Here is a 23,467-nt window from a genome sequence, read left to right on the forward strand (position 1 = left end):
CAAGTGTAAATTTCCTAATCGTAAGTTCTCCAAACGCAAATTAGCCAGGCACAATTTTTCTAATCGTCTCCAATAACACAATCCCAAGTTCTCCAATCTCCAACAATGCTACAAAGTACAACAGCGACTAAAATAACCCTCTCTCAAAATTCCAAAGTCTCACTCTCAAAGAACCCTCAACATTCCTCCATTCCACCATAGCAACCCATTATTTATCCATCCTCTATCAAAAAAACAAACCCTCCACACGACAAATCTCGCACATTCACCTCCCTTGCAACCACCCCAACAAACCCTCGACTGGCATCTCCAATTTCTAAAACGCCAGATCCGCCTCAACGCCACTAGAAAGCCTCTCGAAAGCAAAAAACGCAGTTAATAGTATCACTGGTGATTACTTTCTCAGCGATGTAGCAGCAGGAAGCATCGTAACACGTATTACATCGTGCACTCGTCGACCTGTAAAGGCAGTCGTATACATTACGAGCCGCTTTGCCAGTCGTCGACACAAAGAATCCCAAGCGTAGCTTCCCCTTTTCTATCAGGCGCGATAACGATCGACGATTTTATTGTCCATTAAAGATCGTTGTCGCGTCCGCTTGGCTACCAGCTGGACTAATCTCAGGACAAGCGACGGTGGCTGTCCTGGCGCGCTCGATTAACGGCCAGCCTGCTCACCTGACTCGCCAGTAATTCAAATTCGAAAGAGGTCGAGGGACGCGTACAGGCACGCGTGTGTACACGCTCGGTCGCGTTTGCGTGCCAGCCACGAAACCATCGGTTCCTCGATTTTTCTTTTGCCCTCGAAGAGGCTCGCGCGCGTTGCTGGCGAGCTGCGAGGGCCACTTGTTACACGGTCCAACGTGGGACCCTGAAATCTGCGACATCCGCGACCAAGTCGAGTCTGAGATTGGTTTGTACCGAGTTCTGTGGAATTATTGCCATTCGAGATCGTTTTTGCGATTTAAGTCGATTTTGGGCTCGAATGGTTCCAGTTTGGGTGTTTATGTGAAGAATTAATTGGTGTTTGAGAAGAACAGCTGATCGAGTCTCTGTAGATAGGATATTCATGCATGTGTTAGTTTGCATTTGGATTTTTTATTGGTCGAAAATGGTTTGCGTTTGAAGGTTCTTGCGAAGATCGATAGATACTTAAAAGAAGAGCCTACGAAGTCCTCCATTTTGGTACCATGCACGCGTTATCTTGCGTTTGAATATTCTTGCGACGATCAATAGATACTAAAAAGAAAATCGATCAAAGTCCTCCATTTTGATTACCATGCACACATCATCTTGCGTTTCGACTTGATATTAATTGAAAATAGTTTGCGTTTGAATAGTCTCGCGAAAATCGATAGATATGTAAAAGAAAATCGAAACAAGTCCTCCATTTTGGTTATCTTGCACGCATCGTCTAGCGTTTTCACTTGATATTGGCTGAAAATGGTTTGCGTTTGAATATTCTCGCGAAGATTAATAAATACTTAAAAGAAAATCGATCAAAGTTCTTCATTTTGGTTACTTTGCACACATCACCTTGCATCTCGACTTGATATTGGCTGAAAATAGTTTGCATTTGAATATTCTCGCGACGATCAATAGATATTTAACAGAAAAGCCACCGAAGTCCTCCATTTTGGTACCATGCACGCATCATCTTGCGTTTTGACTTAACATTGGCTGAAAATAGTTTGCATTTGAATATTCTCGCGAAGATCGATAAATATTTAAAAGAAAATCGAACAAAGTCCTCCATTTTGGTACCGCGCGCGCGTCACCATTGAGGAGGACGATCGCAGCGCGCGTGGATCAATTGAAAACGATCCATTCCTCGCGTGAATCGGATCTAAACTCACTTGAACAGTTCCCACGACTAAATTAGACCGATTTCACAAAATGGACGCGCAGTTCGCGGTGACTCGTAGCGCCAATCGATGGGACAGGCGGTTAATTAATTAACGCGGGGATTCACGGAGCATGAGACGTTGGATCAGGAACTGGGAACCGTCGATCAACGATCGATTCATCGAGCGATAAGGGAACGTCGCAGACGGCGCGGAAACCGCTGAGTTGTGATTACATTGTTTGGAGCTGAATAGAGCCGTCTGTACGGTGCACGGGGCTCCATTGTGGCTGCACGAAGAACCCGCGGGTTCCTTCTTCATCGTCGTCGTCGTCTTCTTCTTCTTCTTCTTCACGGTGTCCCCTTTCTATACGATCCTTCTTCATACTCGTTACATTCTCTCGCGGTTGGTTTATATTTTAATATAAATACAAGACCAGTAACCCGTTGGTTCCGTGCGGATGGTTACCAGTTCCTCGTGTACCGGAAGTCGAGGCTGCGCACCGTTTCTACACGGTGTTCTGCGTTAAAAATCGTCTGGTTTGGTTTGCGATACTGTTGCGAATTAGACGTTCTATGATTGTTTGAAATAAATTATTAATAATACTCGTTTGTCGATAATTCTTGCTACCATCTTTGCTATGTTTTTATGTATTTGGTGCTTGTAATAATAGTATTGATTTAATTAAAAATCGTCTGGTTTGGTTTGCGATACTGCTGCGAATTAGACGTTCTATGATTGTTTGAAATAAATTATTAATAATATTCGTGGCTGTCGATAATTCTTGCTACCATCTTTGCTATGTTTCTATGTATTTGATGCTTGTAATAATAGGATTGATTTAATTAATTCGTTTCAGAGTTCTGCGTGTGTCTTTGCACTCGATGGTACAAATCGACATTTTAATAAACTGTAGAATTTTAATAGAACGTAAACATTTTAAGCGTAAGTATTCCAAGCGTAAGTTTTCTAAGCGTTCAAAGTATCAAAAGCGCAAGATTTCTAAGCGAAGCATTTCAAAGCGTAAGTTTTCCAAGCGTAAGTTTTCTAAGCGTCCAAAGTACCAAAAGCGCAAGATTTCTAAGCGTAAAATTCCTAAGTGAAAGATTTCCAAGCATAAATTTTCTAAACACAAGTTTTCCAACCATAAATTTTCCATTCGCAAGGTCTCAATAAATACATAGAATAACAGTATACCAAACCACACGTAACAAAATTCAATTTACCGCGTACTTAGATTTTATAGCGATTCCACTCAACAGCTTCCGTCGACAAGCCTGTAGTCAAGCATAATAACATTGATTCACGATGCGCGCGATTATAATACCGCCAGAAATTAATTCACAGTGAATAACGATGCGACCCACGTGATCTTAGCAAGACTAGTCCCTCTCATCTGTCTCTGCTTGTAACTTTGTTTCACAATCGCCCCAATCGAGTCAGATAGTAAGAATAACGGACAGAACGAGACACACCTCGACGCGTCGTAAAGAAACCGGCAGCGTAGCTTTAATCCCCGGCTATCGACCTGTTACGTGTCCAATTAAGCATCTAATTAACCAGCGAGCGTCTACGCGCGACCACGCGGCTCGTTACTACCCGCGTGGACGACGGTTCGTTGGCCAAGCCGATCGCGCAGCGTTTCTCACGCGGGACGAGCCTCGACGGACTCTTTCTGGCCTCTGCCAGCAAGTGTGTACAGAGCTGTTCGATTATTATGTAGCCTGAGACGCGATCGTTCCGCTTCGTTTGCTTAACTGGTCCTCCAAGCGTTTTTCAGTGTCTCAGCTCTTAGTTGATAATAGCGACGAGGCCTGGCGAAGCCGCGCGGAGCGCTAATGGCCGCAGACGACGGTATCTCGGATTCCGCGCGACATTAAATGCAAACGCGGATCACAGAAGGCTGCTCGATCGTAGGCGATCTTATCCTGTGGCGGTATCGCTTCGTCTTGGTTGGCTGCGTTTGCATTAGCGTCACACGAGGCGCTAGAAGCCGCGGGTTGAGGTCGCGAGAGGGTCGAAGGAGTCGTCAGCGAGAAGATGGCGGCGTTTGGTACCTCGTTTCGCGCGTGCGCATCGCGACATGAAGTCGAGCTTTCTTTTAAACTTGCTAGTTGAAGCAGTTAGTGTGAGTGGAATTTTATTGAAATTTGTGGCAAGTTGAAATCGATCTGCTGGGCGATATTGTTCGCATTTGACGCTATAATGACGCGAATTAGAGTCGAGAGGGTGGATTTGCGTGGATGATGGACGAAGGAGACGACGGACGCTCGAGAACGCCTACACCTCGACATTCAAACTTGCTATCTGAAGCAATCACTCTGATTAGAATTCCATCGAAACTGTGGCAAATAAAAATCGATCAGCTGACAATATCGTTCACATCTAACGCTGGCATTTAATTAACGACGCGAATGAGAGTCGAGAGGGTGGTTTCGCGTGGACGAAGAACAAAAGAGCAGACGATGGACGCTCGAGGACGCCTACACCTCGAAGAACCCCTCGTCGAACGCACTGAAGAGCCGCGATCGCAGGTGTGGACTGTCTCGCGACTAAGTACGATCGGTCTGCCACGTAATTTTATCACCAGCCCTGAGTTAAGACCAAGTTAATTAGCTGCGCCAGATAAATAATTATCGATAGCGCTTCCGGTGTGTGGACAGTGCGCAGGACATCCGGGGGTTGCTGCCAGCTGCGCTGCCTCGAAACGGGGACAAATATCGTCCCACAACGCGTCCATCGTCCACTGCGATCTCTTTTTCTCGATCTTGGGTGGGTGGCTCGCAATTTCTGCCATCGCACGCACCTTTTTCCTGCTAACAAACGACAGCACCATTTGCGTTCTATACAGGGTGCTCGAGAAATGCAATTTTAAATCGCGATGCTCGAGAAATCGAATTTTAGAAACTTGGTTGCTCAGAAAAAAAAATCATCACGTTGAGACGCGTCCATCGTCGACTGCGATCTCTTTTTGTCGATCTTGGGTGGGTGGCTCGCAATTTCTACCATGCAATGCACCTTTCTCGTGGTAACAAACGATGGCACCATTTGCGTTCTATACAGAGTGCTCGAGAACTGCAATTTTAAATCGCGATGCTCGAGAAATCGAATTTTAGAAACTTGGTTGCTCAGAAAAAAACAATCATCACGTTGAGACGCGTCCATCGTCGACTGCGATCTCTTTTTGTCGATCTTGGGTGGGTGGCTCGCAATTTCTACCACGCAATGCACCTTTCTCGTGGTAACAAACGATGGCACCATTTGCGTTCTATACAGGGTGCTCGAGAACTGCAATTTTAAATTGCGATGCTCGAGAAATCGAATTCTAGAGACTTGGTAGCATAGAAAAAAATCAGCACGTTGCGATCAACGCGATTACCAGCAGCAATAACTAAACAGTGTGAACAGTGTATCCGCTGGACTCACCCCTTGGCTACTATGTTTATCACCAGTGCCATCTAAATTGCAGCGCAGGAAATTGCATAGATCGTTAGTCGATGCGCCCGAGAAAAACGGACCCGCTTTTCCTCTGCGTTTCCATTTGACAATAACGAAAAATAAGAATCGGTAACGAATGAAAACGGGACGCAAGATCTATACGGTGATCCGCGGACAAATTATCCTGTCCGCTCGCGGGGGAATATTTTTCCACGGCTGGAAAAAGCGGGACAGTTTAATCAACGTTTATCTGAAATCAGTAGGAGGAGCGTTCGATTAACGTGTAATAACCAAAACGGTACCCGCCGCTCGGTGACGCGTTACATCGCGCGACAATTTTCTTTGGCCGCCGCGATCGTCCAGGCGGCTCGTAAAAACGCTCGAGCGTCGGTTGAGCAAAAGCTTCCGTCCAGAAGAAGTATCTGGCCATCTCTGGCATCGCGCGTAGCCTCAACAGGTAGTTTTTAATGAGACCTTGGAGCGTGTTATCGTTACCGATCTGCCGCGCGCGCTGCGCGTTTCCCTCGTCCTTTTTCACGGTTCGTATCGGTCGCAGGAGCAATAAGGAACACGAGCGACCGTCCACGACGGTGGAACGGACCGTTTACGCGTGCTCTCTCGTTTGCATTTTGATAGAAAAGACGCGGTTTTACCTTCACCCGTGCCGCTTTCATAAACGCTGCCGATCCTATCTTAACGATTTACTAATTCGCCATAAATCCTGCGCAGATATCATCGACCAGGCACGCTCGTTGCACGCGAGTATCCTTTAATAGAAAACCACGATTCGACAAATCGGCCACGAGGAAGCGTACACATCGATAATCGGTCCCTGGCGTTTCCCAGCTGTCCAGCGTTCGTCGACGCGGATCGATCTTTCGGTGGCGAGCTCGTTTCGAAAGCGATTTAGTCCTGCAACGCGAGTGGAATACGCGGGATTAGTCGACGTATCGGCGGATAATCGATCAGAGAAAATTGTTTCTAAGCCGTTCTCGTATTTTATAGCTCTGTCTCTGTGTTTCTGATCCGTTGCGTTGGATCCAATCGAAGATAGTGACATTTTTTAATCGCTGCATCAGGTAGAAATTTCTTGTCCCAACAAAGTTTCCAGATACACTGGTTCTAATTGAAGATGACGGACGACTGCTTTCTGATGTAGAAACAGATATGAAATGTACGTATTCATCGAACCAAGCGAGAATATTTTATGGATAGGTTGTGGAGCGCTGCTTGACAGTAAAACTAAATTTGTTTGAATTATGCACAACCAGGACACTGTATATATGAAGCTACTTTGCATTTTCAAAAGAATTTAGACTGAAAGAATTCGTGCTACGATTACCAGCGAGCAAGCAAGCGAGAATATCTTACGGAGAAGCTGTAGAGCACTACTTGACAGTGAAACAAAATTTGATGGAATTTTATAGAACACTGTGCATGCAAAACTACTTTGCATTTTTAAAAGAATTTTAAAGAGAAGGTTACTCGCATAACTTAATAGCTGTGGCTCATTACAAATCTCGTCAAATCTCATAGAAAGGTTGTGAAGCACTACTTGACAGTAAAACAAAATTTGTTCGAATGTTACATCACCAGAACACTGTGCACGCAAAACTACTTTGCATTTTTCAAAGAATTTAGTCTCAAAGAATTCGCTTAACGATTACCAGCGACTAGCAAGGTTGCACGCGTAAATTAATAGCTGTGGCTCATTACAAATCTCGTCAAATCTCATAGAAAGGTTGTGAAGCACTACTTGAAAATTTCTTTCAATGTTACACGATCAGAACACTGTGCATACAAAACTACTTTGCGTTACCAAAAGAATTTAGAGTCAAAGAATTCGCGCAACGATTACCAGCGACTAGCAAGGTTACTCACACAAATGAATAGCCATGGCTCATTACGAATGCCTCTCTCGAGAGAGAAAGAGAGAGAAAAAGGGAGAGACAAGGTGGACGTAGAAAATAATCATAACATGGAGGTTAGCACGAGTCGAGATTCGCGAGACCATCACTGGGGGGCCATTATCGGTAAACACGCTATTAACACCGCTGCTGGTAGCCAACGCGGTGCTCGTAGACACCGCGCACCAATCTGGACTCGTAAAACTGGCCGTGTGTTCGGTAATAACGTGCGAACGCGCGATCCATCAGCCAGGACAAAACAGTTAAGCGGTTGCGCGGTTGGTACGCGGTAATGAACGCGAAATGTCGGCGAAAAACGCTCTGGAGGCTTCTGAGGAACACGCGTTCAGCCTTGCGCCGCGGTGAACCGTTGTTAGCCTCGCGCGGAAATTCTTCTCTGACTTGGGCGATGGTAAACGGATGGAATCGCGTGTTGGTGGCGGACCAGACATCGTTTTTTCTAATTTTGAGAAACACAGGGTTGCTGATGGTTGCGTCGAGGGTAAAATTACATTATTGCGAGCTTGTTTGAGATTGTTTGAGTCGACGATGCGTCAAACGCGAGTTAGAAAGAAAGGCTGAAGTTGTCGATGATGAGTGGATTCTGATTGAACTCGCATTTTGAGAAACAGAGGGTTGCTGATGGTTGCGTCGAGGGTAGAATTGTATTATTGCGAGCTTGTTTGAGATTGTTTGAATCGACGATGCGTCAAACGCGAGTTAGAAAGAAAGGCTGAAGTTGTGGATGATGAGTGGATTCTGATTGAACTCGCATTTTGAGAAACAGAGGGTTGCTGATGGTTGCGTCGAGGGTAAAAGTGTAGTACTGCGAGCTTGTTTGAGATTGTTTGAGTCGACGATGCGTTAAACGTGAGTTAGAAAGAAAGGCTGAAGTTGTCGATGAGTGAATTCTGATTGAACTCTTGTGTGGATCGTTTTGAGATCGCGTTAGACTTTTTAAAGTGTTGTTGAAGCTGAGATCAACGATTTCGAGTGCATTTCGAACGCCACAACGCGAAACAATAATTTCTCGCAAGACTTTCCCATTCGATCGCGATCAGATTTTCGAGTGCCTTCGCTAAACCTTCAAAGCAGTCGATGAGTGGATTCTCCAACTCTCATGGATCGCTTAAAACTCGCGTTAGACTTCTCAAAGCATCATTAAAGCTAAGGTCAGCGATTTCGAGCTCATTTGAACGCACCTCGCGTCCGATCGCGATCATATTTTCGAATGCCTTCGCTAAACCTTCAAAGCTATCAATGAGTGGATTCTTCAACTCTTATGGATCGCTTAAAAATCGCGTTAGACTTCTCAAAGCATCATTAAAGCTAATATCAGCGATTTGGAGCTGATTTGAACGCCAATCGCGATCGATCGCAATCCAATATTCGTTTGCCTCGCGTCCCTCGATCCTTAAACCTTGGATCGCGAACCAATTCAGATTTCTTGGTACCACCATTAAACCTTGACTTCTCAAAGCGTTATCAGCGATTTCGAGCTCATTTGAACGCCACTCGCGTTCGATCGCGATCATATATTCGAGTGGCTTCGCTAAACCTTCAAAGTAGTCGATGAGTTGATTCTAAAACTCTCGTGGATCGCTTAAAAATCGCGTTAGACTTCTCAAAGCGTTATCAGCGATTTCGAGCTCATTTGAACGCCGCTCGCGTTCGATATTCGATATTGCCTCGCGTCCTCGATCCTTAAACCTTCACCTCCAGTTCCAGATGCTCGCGCGCGCGCGCGCGAACGAGCGCAGTAAGCCGTAGGAATCCAGAATATCCCCGAGGGAACGAAACGAGGAAGCCACAGGCGTTAATCGTGCTCGCATCTCTATCGTAATTAAGCGCGGTCACCTTTGGACGACTGCGTTACCACGAGGAGGCTGCTCGCTAGTTGCCAGTGCGCGTCCACTAAGAAATGGACCGAGTAATCGGACGAGGAGATCGCCACCTGCTGATTTCGTATCGCCTAGCTCAATTCGAGCCAGCAGCCACAGCAGCTATCGAGCGCCGCGATCGGTCGAATTAAAATTTCTCACATGTGGTCCGGATCTATTAGCCGCGAACGCCACTGACTAATTAAATTCCAGCCCCGCGTGGACCGGATTAGGCGGGTTCGCACGAGCCTCCTCGTCTTTGAGCGTCTTTTCCTCCGCGCTAGGCAAGACGGGCCCCTTTTATCGCGCCGCGTTTACACGCGTTACTTTAATTAACCCGCTGGAATCCACCGTGCGCTGCTTATCGCCACGAGCGAGAATGTTATAATAGCCCGCCTTTTTTCGACGATTAATAGCGAGTTTGCGCGCCTCGATTTCGTGCACGTGGAATCTCTGTTTCGCGTCGAAGCTTTTGGAGGAATTCATTCGTCCTGTTGCTGATCTACTCGAAGAAAGAAGAGCTATAATTTTGATAGTGAATATTTTAAAACACCTCAAATTCGTGGACGTGGAATCTCAGCTTCGCGTCGATGCGATTTTCATAGTATAATTTTGAGAAATTAACTTGTCCTGTCGCGATCTACCAAGAAAAGTTCAATAATCGTATTCAGAAAAGTAAGTTTAAGATCGAAGAGAGAACAGCTACAATTTTAATAAAAAATATTTTAAAACACCTCAAATTCGTGGACGTGGAATCCCAGCTTCACTTCGATGCAATTTTCATCGCACTATTTGGAGGAATTAATTTATTTTGTCGCTTATCTACCAAGAAAAGTTCAATAATCGTATTCAGAAAAGTAATTTTAGAATCGAAGAGAGAAGAGCTATAATTGCAATAGCAAATATTTTAAAACACCCGAAATTTGAAGGCGTAGAATCTCAGCTTCACGTCAATCTTTCTTTATCGCACAATTCGGAGAAATTAACTCGTCCTGTCGCGATCTACCAAGAAAAGTGCAATAATCGCATTCAAAAAAGTAATTTCGAGGTAAAAGAAAGGAAAGCCATAATCGAAGGAATTAATTCAGCCTGATCTATTAAGAAAACTTCAGCAATCATATTCAAAAAACTAATTTCGAGATAAAAGAAAGAAAAGCCAAAATTTCAATACCAAATACATTAAAACACCTCAAAGGATGCTCACCAAATGACTTAACGAACATACAAAAGAAGTTACCATCGATTTCGACTGCTGATTCAACCTTAAAATTACCCAAATTGCATTTCACATCTCAGCAACGAGACTCTCTCGCTTTCGTACACGCGTGGCGTACAACGAAGCGTCCTAATCCAGCCTGGCGTTACCTGATCACCTCGCGACGTAAATCTACTTTAATGATATCGCGCGTGACGCGATGGTGACTTTATCTCGCGGTTTGGTACACGTGAGAACACGTCTGACACCTCGTGTCCAGCGCGAGAGGAATCGCGAAGATCGTATCGTCGTGATTTTCAGCGCCAGCCCTGGTTCCGTCGTTTAGGGAGCCTCGCGATGACCCGTGCGTCCCGTTGAGCCACGAAATTTCCACGCTCTCGTGTTCCGCTCGTTTAGAGCCGTCCGCGAGCGATCTTTGCCCGCGATTCGTCTTCAGATAGCCAAGCAGGCCTCCTCTGTACGTCCTCGTCGCTTTATACGCGCGACGAGCGTTCGCAGCGCCTCGTTCGAGCCTCGAGATCGCAGATCGTATCTGTTTCGCCGCGTTGCACGCCTCTTCGACGCTTCAACCCTCGCGCGGTTTGCTTCCTCGCGAGATTCCGCTCGATCGATCGTTCGTCGTTTATTAATTGCTATCTGGTCGCCTTAATCGCTCGAATTAAAGAAATTGAAGCTTTGCTCTTGTTTGGGTGTCTCATAGTCGAGTAGAAGAAGTTTGAGAAGTTTACAGAGTTGAATTTACAAGAACGAAGGGCTAAAATCGTTTTGACATTGCACGTACGTTACTTCTGAGTCTTAATTGAACGCTTTTGTCTTCTTCGACTGTCTCAAACTTGCGTGTGAGAGGCTTGAGAAATTCACGAAGATATAAAGACGCAACAGAGTTGAATCTTTAAAAACGAAGGGCTGAAATCGTTTCGAAATTACGAAATACGTTACATGAGAACTTTAATTAGATCTACGCGTGTTATCGAACGCCTCGCACGATCGCAATATCGAGCCGTCTTTGGACGAGAGGCAATTTCGTGGCAATTAATCCTCAGCAGCCTCAGCGAGGTTGCACGCGAAAACGTGGCGTCTGAGGCAGGTGTAGCGATTCGAAACGAGGACCAGAGCCGCCTCTCTGTGTTACCATTCTCGCGAGCTAATTGCGAGATCGTCGAGGAAGGGCTGTGGATACTGGCTGGGACACGGGACGATAACGGGTCTCGCGACCAGGCACTCGTAAATTTGCTAGCAGCGCACTTTTTCCCTCGCGAAACCACCACCGCCCCTCTCGCAATTTGCTCGCCCCGCGTTATCGCCGCGACCGCGAGGAATCGCGCTTGTTACACGGTAAATAAGGTGTAACGCTTGAACGAGACCGCGAAGAAAGTCCCTCCGCCCTTTTGCACGGCTATCTTATCGCGAGCCAACGCTTGACCTTTGACTCGCGCGTCGAGGAAGCACCTCGCGGGTTCCGTTCTCCAGCGCGAGCCACGAGCTTCGTTCTGCTCAGGGTGGCATCGCTCGGAACGATCTGATGGGTGTCTCTTAAGAAACTCGCTGCAGGAATGTTTCTGCCAGCGTGCAATTAAATCGTCCTGTTCGAGAAGGAACGATTAATATTTTGTGCTAATTTTTTTTTATTACATCTAAGCGCAGTACAGTGGTGTCTTGTGATGAGAAGAAGACTCGTACAATCTCTTCTCGTGGTAGAAATAGAAAATGAGAGCATGTGTATTTTTTTTTTATTATATCTAAGCGCAATAAAGTGGTATCTTATAATGAGAAAAAGACGTACACATGCTCTTTTCGTGGTAGAAACAGAAAATAAAAGTATATGTAGAATGGAATCCAGTTGAGTGTTTCTATCATAATTCAAATTGTGTCATGTATTATACACGACGAACCAAATATTTTATACAATTTTGTTCAATTAAATCCAAGCGCAATAAAGTGGTATCTGGTATGATAAGAAAAAGACCCACACGTGTTCTTCTCGTGGTAGAAACAGAAAACAAGAGCATATGTAGAATGGAATCTAGTTAGAGCGTCTCTAATTCAAACTGTGTCACGTATCGTGCACGAAGAATTTTTCAATTAAATCCAAGCGCAATAAAGTTGTATCTTGTGATAAGAAAAAGACGCACAGGTGCTCTTCTCGTGTTAGAAACAAAAAACAAGAGCATACGTCGAATGGAACTTAGTTGAGCGTTTCTAATTCAAATTGTGTCACGAATCGTGTACAAGGAACCATATATTTTATTTACAATTTTTTCAATTAAATCCAAGCGCAATAAAGTGGCATCTTGTGGTCAAAAAAAAAAGACCCACACATGCTCTTCTCGTGTTAAGGAACCAAATACTTTGTACAATATGTTTCAATTAAATCCCAGCACAATAAAATGGAATCTCACGTTAAGAAACAGACCCATACGCGTTCTTCTCGTGTTAGAAACAGAAAACAAGAGTATATGTAAAATGGAGTCTATTTGAGCGTTTCTAATCGAAATTGTGTCACGAATCATACACGAGGAACGAGCCACGCACCAGCGCGTTCTCCACGATCCATCCGGCACTGGCATCGAGTGGCAGCCACCGCGTGGTCCCACTAAACAAATTGACAACAGATCAAGATAGCCACCCGTAGATCTTGGGACGCGCGCGTCCTTTTCATCGAAGCCTACCAAACGCTGCGGACCTCCGTGGAAGTTTCCAAAACCGTGCGCACAGAACGCAGAAGAGCAGCCTCTTCTGGTAGCAACGGCGTTCACCGTTAGCCGCGATTTCTATCGGTCGATGAATCGGTTAGTGGCGTCGCCACGACCTACGAGAGAGTCCACCAGTAGAATAGGGGAGCAGTTAGAACGCGGTATTGTGACGCGTACGCGGTTCCCCGCGGGACGTCCACCGGGAATCGGCTCGCTCTCTCTCAGTGGGCACCCGTAAATACCACTAATCACACCGCGATCCTTTCTCGACCCGCCTTGACCCAGCCGCTCGAAGAGTTATGGTCGCTGGTTTTAGTCGGGTTACCTCTTTCGTGCCTCGCACCTGTATCGATCTCCTCATGCGATCGTGAACGATCTCGTCTCTCGAAAAGTCGAGGAAATTTTGGATCGATACGTCACGCGTGGGTCAGTTGAACTTGCGTGCGTGGAAATTGGGGGAATATGGAGAATATGTAGCTTTCTTAGAAAACGAGGGATATTTTTTTAATGAAATTTGAAAGATAGATAGTTTATGGTATTTTAAAATTGGTTTTGGTTGGGTTACCTCTTTCGTGCCTCGCACCTGTATCGATCTCTTCATGCGTTTGTGAACGCTTTCGTCTCTTGAGAAGTCGAGGAAATTTAGAATCGAAAATTGGTACAATATGGAGAATATGTACTTTCTTAGAAAACGAGGGATATTTTTTTAATGAAATTTAGAAGATAGATAGTGTATAGTATTTCAAAAATATAGATTAAGTTTAGAAGAAATGAAACTTTTAAGTTTTTAGTTTCGAAAATAAGAAAATGGTAACGTTTGACTCGTGGTCGAGGAAATTTAGGATCGACACGTCACGTGTGGGTCAGCTGAAACTTTTACGCGCGAAAGTTGGTGGGATTTCCATGAAAAATTTTTTATGAAATTTGGAAGATAGATAGTGTATAGTATTTTAAAAGTATGGATCAAGTTCAGAAGAAATGGAACTTTCAAATTAATTTCGAAAATAAGAAAATGGTAGCGTTTGTATTATGCCTCGAGGTTCATAGAATCACGCCTCGCCAATCATGAAAAAAGTTTAGAAGAAATGAAACTTTTAAATTAGTTTGGAAAATAAGAAAATGGTAACATTTGAATCAGAGCTCGATTTCACCAACTTCAGAATCCCACTTTCCACTTGCATATCCACCTGACGCATCCACATAAACTCCATCAAACAAAATAAAGAAGAACAATCACACAGTATCCTTTTATTACCTCAAATATAAAATAACGAATATAAACTATCAAAAATAAACCCACTAAAAAAAAAAAAAAAGGAAAGTCGCTCTAAAATCGCGCGAAGTGCAACGATATCCCAGCAACAAGTATACTATTATTGAATTATAGCTCGATTTCACCAACTTAAATCCCACTTTCCACTTACGCATTCACATAAACTCCACCAAATAAACTAAAGACCAACTGCCACGCAGTATCCTTTTATTACCTCAAATATAAAATAACGAATATAAACTGTCGAAAATAAACCCACTAAAAAAAGAAGAACCTTGCAAGTATATTTCGAGATCCACTTGCACAGAACACAATTTAGACGCAGCTGACAAACGAGTGGCGTCCGTGACGCGCTCGATTCCTCTCTCGATGGTCGCTGACAACGCGCTGAGCGATCTTCGCCGCTAACGACGCGCTCGCGCGCGTATTCAGTGCTTCGATCTCTTCCTCGATCGATTAATCTTCCGTTTACTGCATCCGTCGATCGTCGATCGTGTCATCGTGGTCGCTGTTCGCCGATGATCGACTGCGACTCTTGCTGCGTCGGTTCTCCGCGTCGCCCTCGAACTCGCACGTGTACGCGTCGTCCTGGACGCGCTGCACAGGACTCTCGCTGAGGAGCTGCGCGTTCCTCGCGCGCTTGCTGCACCTGCACCTGGTGCAGCTCATCTTCCTGACCGCGCGACTTCGTCGACGCGATCTTCGACTGCGACGTCGACGTGGCCTGCGTCTTCTTCCGCGACTTCGTCTCCTGCTGCGTCGACGCCTTCGACGCGCGCTCCTCCGTCGTTTGCTTCGCCCTCTGCTTCGTCTGCGACGCCTGGTCCTCTCGATTGGCGCCAGACTCGACGCCATTCGAGGCTCTGTTCTCAGGAAGTAGTGGCCATTGCTCTTCGTTAGAATCCCGTAATCCAAGCCTCGTTTCAACGCTGCTTGCATCTGAGGATGAATTAAGGGTGAAAAGGGTGGTTTTGTTAATTAGAATCGTGGTGGATGGCTTTTTTTTTACAGATTAAGTACCTGTCTTTGGACAGTGGTCTCTGGAACGTTGCACTGCGTCGTGATGTACTTCATGATCTCTTTCGAGGTGGATCCATGAGCTCCTCGCAGGTTTTTGATCGCGTTTACCACCCTCGCAGACATTTTTGGCATTTGTTTCCCCATTCTTGGCTACTTTTCTAGCTCACCACGTCGGTGAACGTACGTTTCGGATCATTTGAGGCGACGCTCGAGGAACTGCCCCCTAGTTCTGTCTCTGAATTTCTCATTTGATTCTCACGAGTAATTTAGATGCTTCTCGTCGCTCGAAGCGAATCATTGAGCAGTCACGAAAGAATTTTCGAATGTCGACGCCAAAATCATCGTGTCCAGAAATCTGAGTCGCGTCACGGATGCGATTCAGATCGACGATCTTGTTTATCGCGGTTACCTCGCGTCGCTTTTGTCGAGCAACGACAACTCGATTCTGCTCTGAGAACATCTCGCGAACGTCTTGAAGTCGCCGCCGCTGGCTGACCATCGTTTCATTCGACGGAGTCGTGCGTGCGTGACAAAATTGGATACTTTACAGCTGGTCGAGAGATGGCAATTACCTTGTCGCGAGCGACCAGAGGCTTATCAGAGTCAGAAGGAGACGCTCAAAGTAGCAGAGACGCGAGTGTTGGAAAAATGGCCATTTTATGGGCTCGCGTACGACGTGATCCTGAGTAGTCCCTGCCTCGTCGTTCCCGTCGCGGTTTTCATCCTGCTCTCCAATCGATCGCCATTCCCGCTGCAAATAACCCCGTCGATTAATTGAAACGTTCGCTCGACCAGATACATTTCGCATCGCCGGTGCGCGACGAGTGGACGCGTAATGTCGATGTAAAAGTCGATCTTGTTCCGCTAGACATCACATTGTAGATAAGAAGCCGCGTTAACCAACGCAGCGTATTTAATGTTGAGAGACAAGAGTTTCCATGTTTTAGAAACTCGGCTCGCTGCTTTACTGCCGATTCCAGCCGATCCTCGTCCTCGTAAATTAGCAATTCCTTCGTCAGTTCCTCAGCGTCGCCTCTACTCATCGTGGCCATTTTAACGAACGTTGTATCAAGCAGTTATCGCGATCATTCTTGCGTCCCACATTGGACCAATTTTCGATATTCTCTGCCTCTGTGCTTGACAATGAAATAGTCTGTCTAAAATTTATTATTCCTTACTTTAGAATGAGAATTTGGAATATTTTGAAAGTTGTGAGCAAACGTCCCACGCGTTACGTCCAGCGTAATTCGACGACGTGGCCATTTTATCGAACGTTGTATCAAACAGTTATCGCGACCACTTTTGTGTTTCATATTGGACCAATTTTCGATATTCTCTGCTCGACAATGAAATAATTTAGAATTTATTATTCGTCGTTTTAGAATGAGAATTTGGAATATTTTAAAAATCGTGGCCAAATGTCCCATCCTGGACGCGACGACGACGCGCAGGTTCTTCAGCGTCGCGTCTCTTCATCATGGCCATTTTATCGAACGTTGTATCAAACAGTTGTCGCGACCATTTTTGTGTTTCATATTGGACCAATTTTCGATACTCTCTGCTTAACAATGAAATTTTGAAAATCGTGAGTAAATGTTCCACGCTTGACGTCCAGCGTAATTCGACGACGTGGCCATTTTATCGAACGTTTTATCAAACAGTTATCCACAGTAACCATTCTTGTGTTTCACACTGGACCAATTTTGGATATTCTCTGCTCGACAATGAAATAGTCCATCTAGAATGAATTATTCCTCGTTTCGGGATGAGAATATTTTGAAAATCGTGGTCAAACGTCCCACGCGTGACTCATCGAGCGTGATCCAACGACGCGCAGGCAATTTCACGGGCGAGTAAAAAACGAAGCGTGACGAAAGCGATTAAACTGCAGGCTTTACGTTACCATTAGCATCCCCGTGGTCACTCGAGCCAGCTAATTCGGAGCGTAAACGTCTCGTTAAGCGTCGATCGAGGGGACGTAACTGTTCAGCCGGCAATTTCCATTAATCGAACCTGTGCGTCCCACGATCGTTCTCGTTCGCATCGCGAATTAATCGATCTGAGTGGCTGCGCGACGGGACGCTTGTTGTTAAATTCGCGAGGGGTTCAACGAAGCCGCCAGGCGAGGCACGGGGAAATTCGTCGATTAATTTTTTCCCCCCTCTCGTGCTCATTAGCCGTCCTTAATGGCGTCGGCAGAGTTGAAAAAAAGTGCGCGACTCTCGATGGAACGCTGGTTATCCGCCGCGGGAGCCAGCGTCGGGTCCACCCCTCGTAATTGGATAGTCGTGGACATGCCGCGGTTTACAAGAATAACGCGGCAATTTAGCCGGCCATTTAACCCTTTCTACCTGACCAGAACCGATTCGCCGATTCGTTAATCAGCGCCAGGTGTCGCAGCAGCCATCCTGAAGGCGCGTTCGTTTCGAGTCTGAGCTGGCGCACACCTGCACGAGAAGATGCTCGCGTCCATACGCCAATGATTATTTATCAACGTCGAGGCTAGGACAAGAGGAACGCGGTGGACGTCGCGTTTAAAGGCCTTTTATTGTCGCCATCCAACGCGCACGCTTCTGTAATCGCGCCGCTTCCCCCTTTTCTTTCGATTCACCGACGCTTCCACCGCGTGACTCCTCTTCCTCCTCTTCTCCTCTCCTCGTGGCGAGTCCCTCGACCAGTTTCCACGCGAGCGTCCCCTCGCAGCTCCTCAATGGACCCGCGAAACGGTAATTCGCGCGAGGAACATTCACAGCGACGCGGAAGGACGCTTCTATCGCAGCATCGAGGACGATACATCATACGAGGCGCTTGCTCGGCCCAAGACGCTCCTGTTTCGACGAATAGAAACGCCAGCTCTTTATTGATACCTCCAGCTGGATGTTCGCCATTCAGGCTCGATGGAGCCGCGAGCAACAGCCGCATTCCGTGGCCGATAAAACCGCCATTATTTCGAGGAACGTCGCGAGATATTGCTTCATCGTGGCGTCTGCTGTGGATGAGAGAGAGAGAGAGAGAGAGTTTGCAAAAACAGGATCCTCGTGCGAGAGGAAAATTTCGATCGACGACACGCGGAAGACGCCTCGATTCGAGCGCGCACCATGGTCAGAAGGACTAATCTCGCGTGCACCTGTTTTCAGGACGATCGAGGACTAACGAAACCTCGCGCGGTTTAATGGAATCGCCACGCGAATTTGTTTTACGTGATTCTTCGAGCTGAAGAACGGTTCACGGATTAGACGCATCGAGGATTGCGGAATTCCATCGCCTGCGAGGAGAGTTGCAGTGGGGCGGCCATCACCCTTCGCCGCAGGATGTCCGTCGAGACGGATGCTGGGCGATCGACCGTGAAGATCGACTACCTTGCCATTTTTACGCCTACGCGTTGCACTGGGAAATGTTTGTGCAGTTTTTGAGGTTGGTGGGAGATTTTTTTGGCTTGAGTTTGGAAAGTTTTGAAGTACTAAGAAGTGTGATGGTACTTCTCAGTTTCTACGTTTGGAAGTTCTAGAAAGAGTGCTGGGGCATCTCAATTTCTACGTTTGGAAATTCCAGGAAGACTGCTGAAGCTTCTCAGTTTCTACGTTTGGAAGTTCTGGGAAAAGTGCTGGAGTTTCTCAGTTTCTACGTTTGGAAATACTAAGAAGAGTGCTGGAACTTCTCAATTTCTACGTTTAGAAGTACTAAGAAGAGTGATGGAGCTTCTCAGTTTCTACGTTTAGAAGTTCTAGGAAGAGTACTGGAGTTTTTCAATTTTTACGTTTGAAAATACTAAGAAAAGTTCTGAAACTTCTCAATTTCTACGTATCAAAGTTCCAAGCTTCGCAATTTCTACGTTTGGAAGTACTACGAAGAGTGCTGGATCTTCTTAATTTCTACGTTCAAAAGTTCTGGGAAAAGTGCTGGATCTTCTCAATTTCTACGTTTAAAATTACTACAAAGTTGCGATAGAACTTCTCAGTTTCTCTGTTTCCAAGTAACACAATGACATTTCTCAATTTCCACATCCCAAAACTCCAACCCTTACAACGCCTCTATTTCTCCACTTATCCCTCTCAAACCTTCCATTACAATTTCTGTACCATTCTTACAAGTATCCAACATCTACCAATCCTCAATCCCTCAACTCTCATCTCGCATTAGCCACTTGCAGACCAACAGAATCGCAGATCCTCAACGATTTACCAGTGAAACGATCGAACGATCGTCGTCTCGCACTCGACCTCTCCCTCGTCGTACCGCGGTTTATCAGAGAACACAAGCGGAACCCGTTACAGGCGATAGTAATCGGCGTCTCTCTGGCAGCGCGCGTCGCCTGGCGAACGGGTTCACGCGGGTACCAGCGTCACGTATCGGTGATATTCAGCCCCGGGGGGCTCAGCGTCTATTTAAAAGCGGATACCGGCTGTCGCGTGTGCAGGGGCGACACGCGAGGAGACGGCCAACCGCTCGACCAATCAACCGCATTGTACCTGCGCCGCGGTGCCATTCCGATTGGTTGATTAACAGCCTTCCGCGCCGTCGAACGACCGACTCGAGAGTACGCGTAACCCGTCACAGAAAATTGTCCGCGTTTTGCATACCCGATCGCCATCGCCAGGCCTCGCGCCTGTCCATTATCGCCACGTTTTTGCCACCGTCCGCCATTTTGGTTACATTATCGCGGATCGTTTAGGTCCGCGGGTATTATCGATCGCGCGCGACGCTTATAAATATTCCTGCCGCGATTAATTATTAATATAACGCGGATTTAAGTCGATACCAGTCGCGAGAGGTTTCGAGTTCGTTCGTTCGACGATTGGAAAACGTACGTGGACACGTGGATCTTGTTTGATGGCTGATGATGGCAGATGAAGAATCGATCATCGTGAAACGTTCTTTGGTTTTGGGGGAGGGTTTTGATTTTTCTGGCGAATTTTGTTTCAGAAATCGTCTACAAAACGCGTAATTAAAATCGAGCTATGACGAGAATACGAAATACTCCTATTATACATTTCGCGAGGAAAGTAAAACGAGGAAGGCTTTTATATTTTTATCTGACAAGAATTATACTCACCAATCGCAACAAAATAATGTTTAACGCAGTTAACTGGTTAAGCTGTCGCACTGGTTGCACTGCGACAAGTTGTTAAGTCTCGATTGTGCTTCTTCGTTGTCTGATAAATCTGATGGAGCTATTGATAGCGTAAGAAACGAAATTTAGTGGGCACCCACATTTTCTATTGATAATATCCTGAAAAATGTCGATTGCAAGGGTTTAAGTAGAATTCTAAGCAATCTTTAATTGATGAAAAATCGCATAATCGTTAATACAGATCTTCGCACCTAATAATCGATCCAACGCTCGATATTCACGCAAAAAGCCATTCCTCGAAATTGATACTCAAAGCTGAATGGCGTAGATAAAGAGAAAATTAAGGATGTGACAAACGTGCAACAACAAAACATTTTAAAGAAATATATACTTTCTTAAAGTTTCTTATTGAAATATAACATTTTCTATTGATAACATCCTGAAGAACGTCGATTGCAAGGGTTTAAGTAGAATTCTAAGCTATCTTTAATTAATGAAAAATCGCATAATCGTTAATACAGATCTTCGCACCTAATAATCGATGCAAGGCTCGACATTCACGCGAAAAGCCATTCCTCGAAATGGATCGTGAAAGCTGAATGGCTGGTACCAAAATCAGCCCTCTTTCACGCAACGCGCTAAACCAGTTCCACGGTTCCTCGAATCCTGCGCGTCCTTTGATCGCGCGGCTGCATTTCGAGGCTGTTACGCACACGCACGCGAGCAAACGAACCACCACACGCGTCCGCCTCCCTCGAGCTGCTCTCCCTTCCCGCGCGAGGACGCCAAGGGACGCCAGGCTGGATTTTCGGCGCGCGAGGCTCGCAAAAGGGTGAATTAATGCGGACGCGGAGCTGGCGCAGTTAATAAACCGGACTTATTAAACGATTACATTAACGCAACCGTCGCGAGAGATTAATGCACTCGGCTCTGGGACGTCTCACTCGTTCGCTCGCGGGCCCCGCGTGTACGCGCGCGAAGAAAGCCAGAAGCCGACAAGAAATATGATCTACACGGTGTGGCCACCGTATCGCGGTAGCCTCGAGATAATTACGGCCACGACCAGCAATCATTTTCGCGTATCGAACGCGCCCCGCTCTGGCCAGGACGCGCGCGAAATAGGTCGATCAAGGATCGCGTTAACGTCCTTTAAACCGTTTCATTTACCCGCTCCACTTGCTCTCCGTCTTTGAACGTTGGTTCCTGTCTTCTTTTTTTGCTCACGCTATACTTGATTGGAACCAGGCAGATGGTAATTAGCGGAAGGACAGACGAGACTGTCCCTCGCGAGCGGACGTCACTCGCGTGTCCACGTTTGCGAGTGGCCAATGAAGGTCCTGGCTCATTCTTCTTCCGCGATGGTAATTATGCGCGGTTCTAGCGAGAACGGGTCATTATGCAATTTGTTGGGACTCGTAGCTGGGCCTTGTTACGAGGGTAATTAATTGACGATGCTTGGGGTGAGAGAAGTTTATACTTTTAATAGAAAGTGTTTCGAGGTAAACTGATTGCTTTTGGTTATTGCTTTTGGTTAAAATTGTTCGACTTTTGCGAACTATTTGGCTTCACTTTTATCCTCTTTAATTTTCATCTGGACCACTGATAATTACAAACAGTCGTTGCTGTTCTGATAGAAATTAATTTTACCACCAGAGACTCATTTTTTCGACGCGAGATTCATCTGTTTTTTAAACTAGCGCAGTTTTCTTGCTTTTCGATAGATCAGAGTTACTATTCTTCATTTTTACCGTTTTCAATTCCAAACAGTCGTTGCTGTTCCAATGAAAATTAATTTTACCACCAGAGACTCATTTTTTCGACGCGAGATTCATCTGTTCTTTAAATCAGCGTACTTTGATGGTCTCTCAGTAGATCAGAGGCAAATCGAATTTCTTCGTTACTACCCTTCATTTTGATCTTTTTCAATTTTCATCTGAACCAGCGAGAGTCCCAAACAGTCGTTGCAGTTCCAATAAAAATTAATTTTCTCACCAAAGACTCATTTTTTCGATGCAAGATTCATCTGTTCTTCAAACCAGCGTACTTTTCTTATCTCTTGATAGGTCAGAGTTACTATCCTTCATTTTTATCTTTTTCAATTTTCATCTGAACCAGCGAGAATCCCAAACAGTCGTTGCTGTCCCAATGAAAATTAAAGTTACTACCCTTCATTTCGATCTTTTTCAATTTTCATCTAAACCAGCGAGAGTCCCAAACAGTCGTTGCAGTTCCAATAAAAATTAATTTTCTCGCCAAAGATTCATTTTTTCGACGCAAGATTCATCTGTTCCTTAAACCAGCGTACTTTTCTTGCCTCTCAGTGGATCAGAGAGAAATAAAAGCAGCGTTCGAGCCACGAGCAGTGATTGGCAACGCCTAACTATCCACGCGCAGGGCCACCCTCGTTATTAGGTGTATCGCGGAATTCCTTTCCGCGTTCGCGAGCGGGGCATACCAGCCACGGGCCCCGTAAATCTCTCCGCGTGGTTACAACCGCCACAGTATTACGTTGACGCACTATTTATAAACACGTGACATCGGGACGAGTGGTCTGGCGCGGGTGGCACGAGAGACGGTTAAAACGAGGACTCAGGAGTCGCGCGTCCCTCGCCTCCTCCACCTGCTCGCGTGACGCCGCTTCCTATTCCTCTCCGTCGCGTCGAATTCCGCGCGCTGCTGCGCGTCTGCTTCCTCTCGCTCGTTTCCGCGTGAAACAGAACGCGTCGTGTCTCATCAACGTCTGCTTTCTCGGCTCGAGGGACAGGGGAAGGTAAAATGGCACCTTCGAATGTCTGCAATATTTCTATACCCTTTTTTCACTACTGTGACAGTGGTTGCACTTGTTAGAAGCTCTCTATAATTTTTCTAAGCTCTTTTTTTTAAGTCTGACAGTGGTTGCACTTGTCCAAGCTCTCTAGAACTTTTCTAAGCTCTCTTTTTTCTTTCTGACAGTGGTTGCACTTGTCCAAGCTCTCTACAATTTTTCTAAACCCTTTTTTCACTCCTCTGACAGTGGTTGCACTTGTCCAAGCACTATAATTTTTCTAAGCTCTTTTTTCACTCCTCTGACAGTGGTTGCCCTTGTCCAAGCTCTTTTTTTTTCTTTCTGACAGTGGTTGCACTTG

The 23,467-nt window shown here is 45.8% G+C and overlaps 1 protein-coding gene across 1 annotated transcript in view; it reads right to left on the reverse strand.

Moving 5' to 3' along the window:
- Nucleotides 1-15,415, reverse strand: part of LOC143431484 (uncharacterized) — a 129,433-nt gene extending 114,018 nt beyond the window's left edge. The window contains exons 1-2 of the mRNA XM_076908257.1: nucleotides 15,272-15,415; nucleotides 14,724-15,190 (exon numbers count right to left, since the gene is read on the reverse strand). Of these exons, the coding sequence (XP_076764372.1) occupies nucleotides 14,724-15,190; nucleotides 15,272-15,415 (611 nt within the window). The remainder of the gene's footprint in view (nucleotides 1-14,723; nucleotides 15,191-15,271) is intronic.
- Nucleotides 15,416-23,467: the final 8,052 nt, after the last annotated feature.

The sequence above is a fragment of the Xylocopa sonorina genome, chromosome 18 (genome assembly GCF_050948175.1).
Source record: "Xylocopa sonorina isolate GNS202 chromosome 18, iyXylSono1_principal, whole genome shotgun sequence".
In the NCBI taxonomy this organism is placed as follows: Eukaryota; Metazoa; Arthropoda; class Insecta; order Hymenoptera; family Apidae; genus Xylocopa; species Xylocopa sonorina.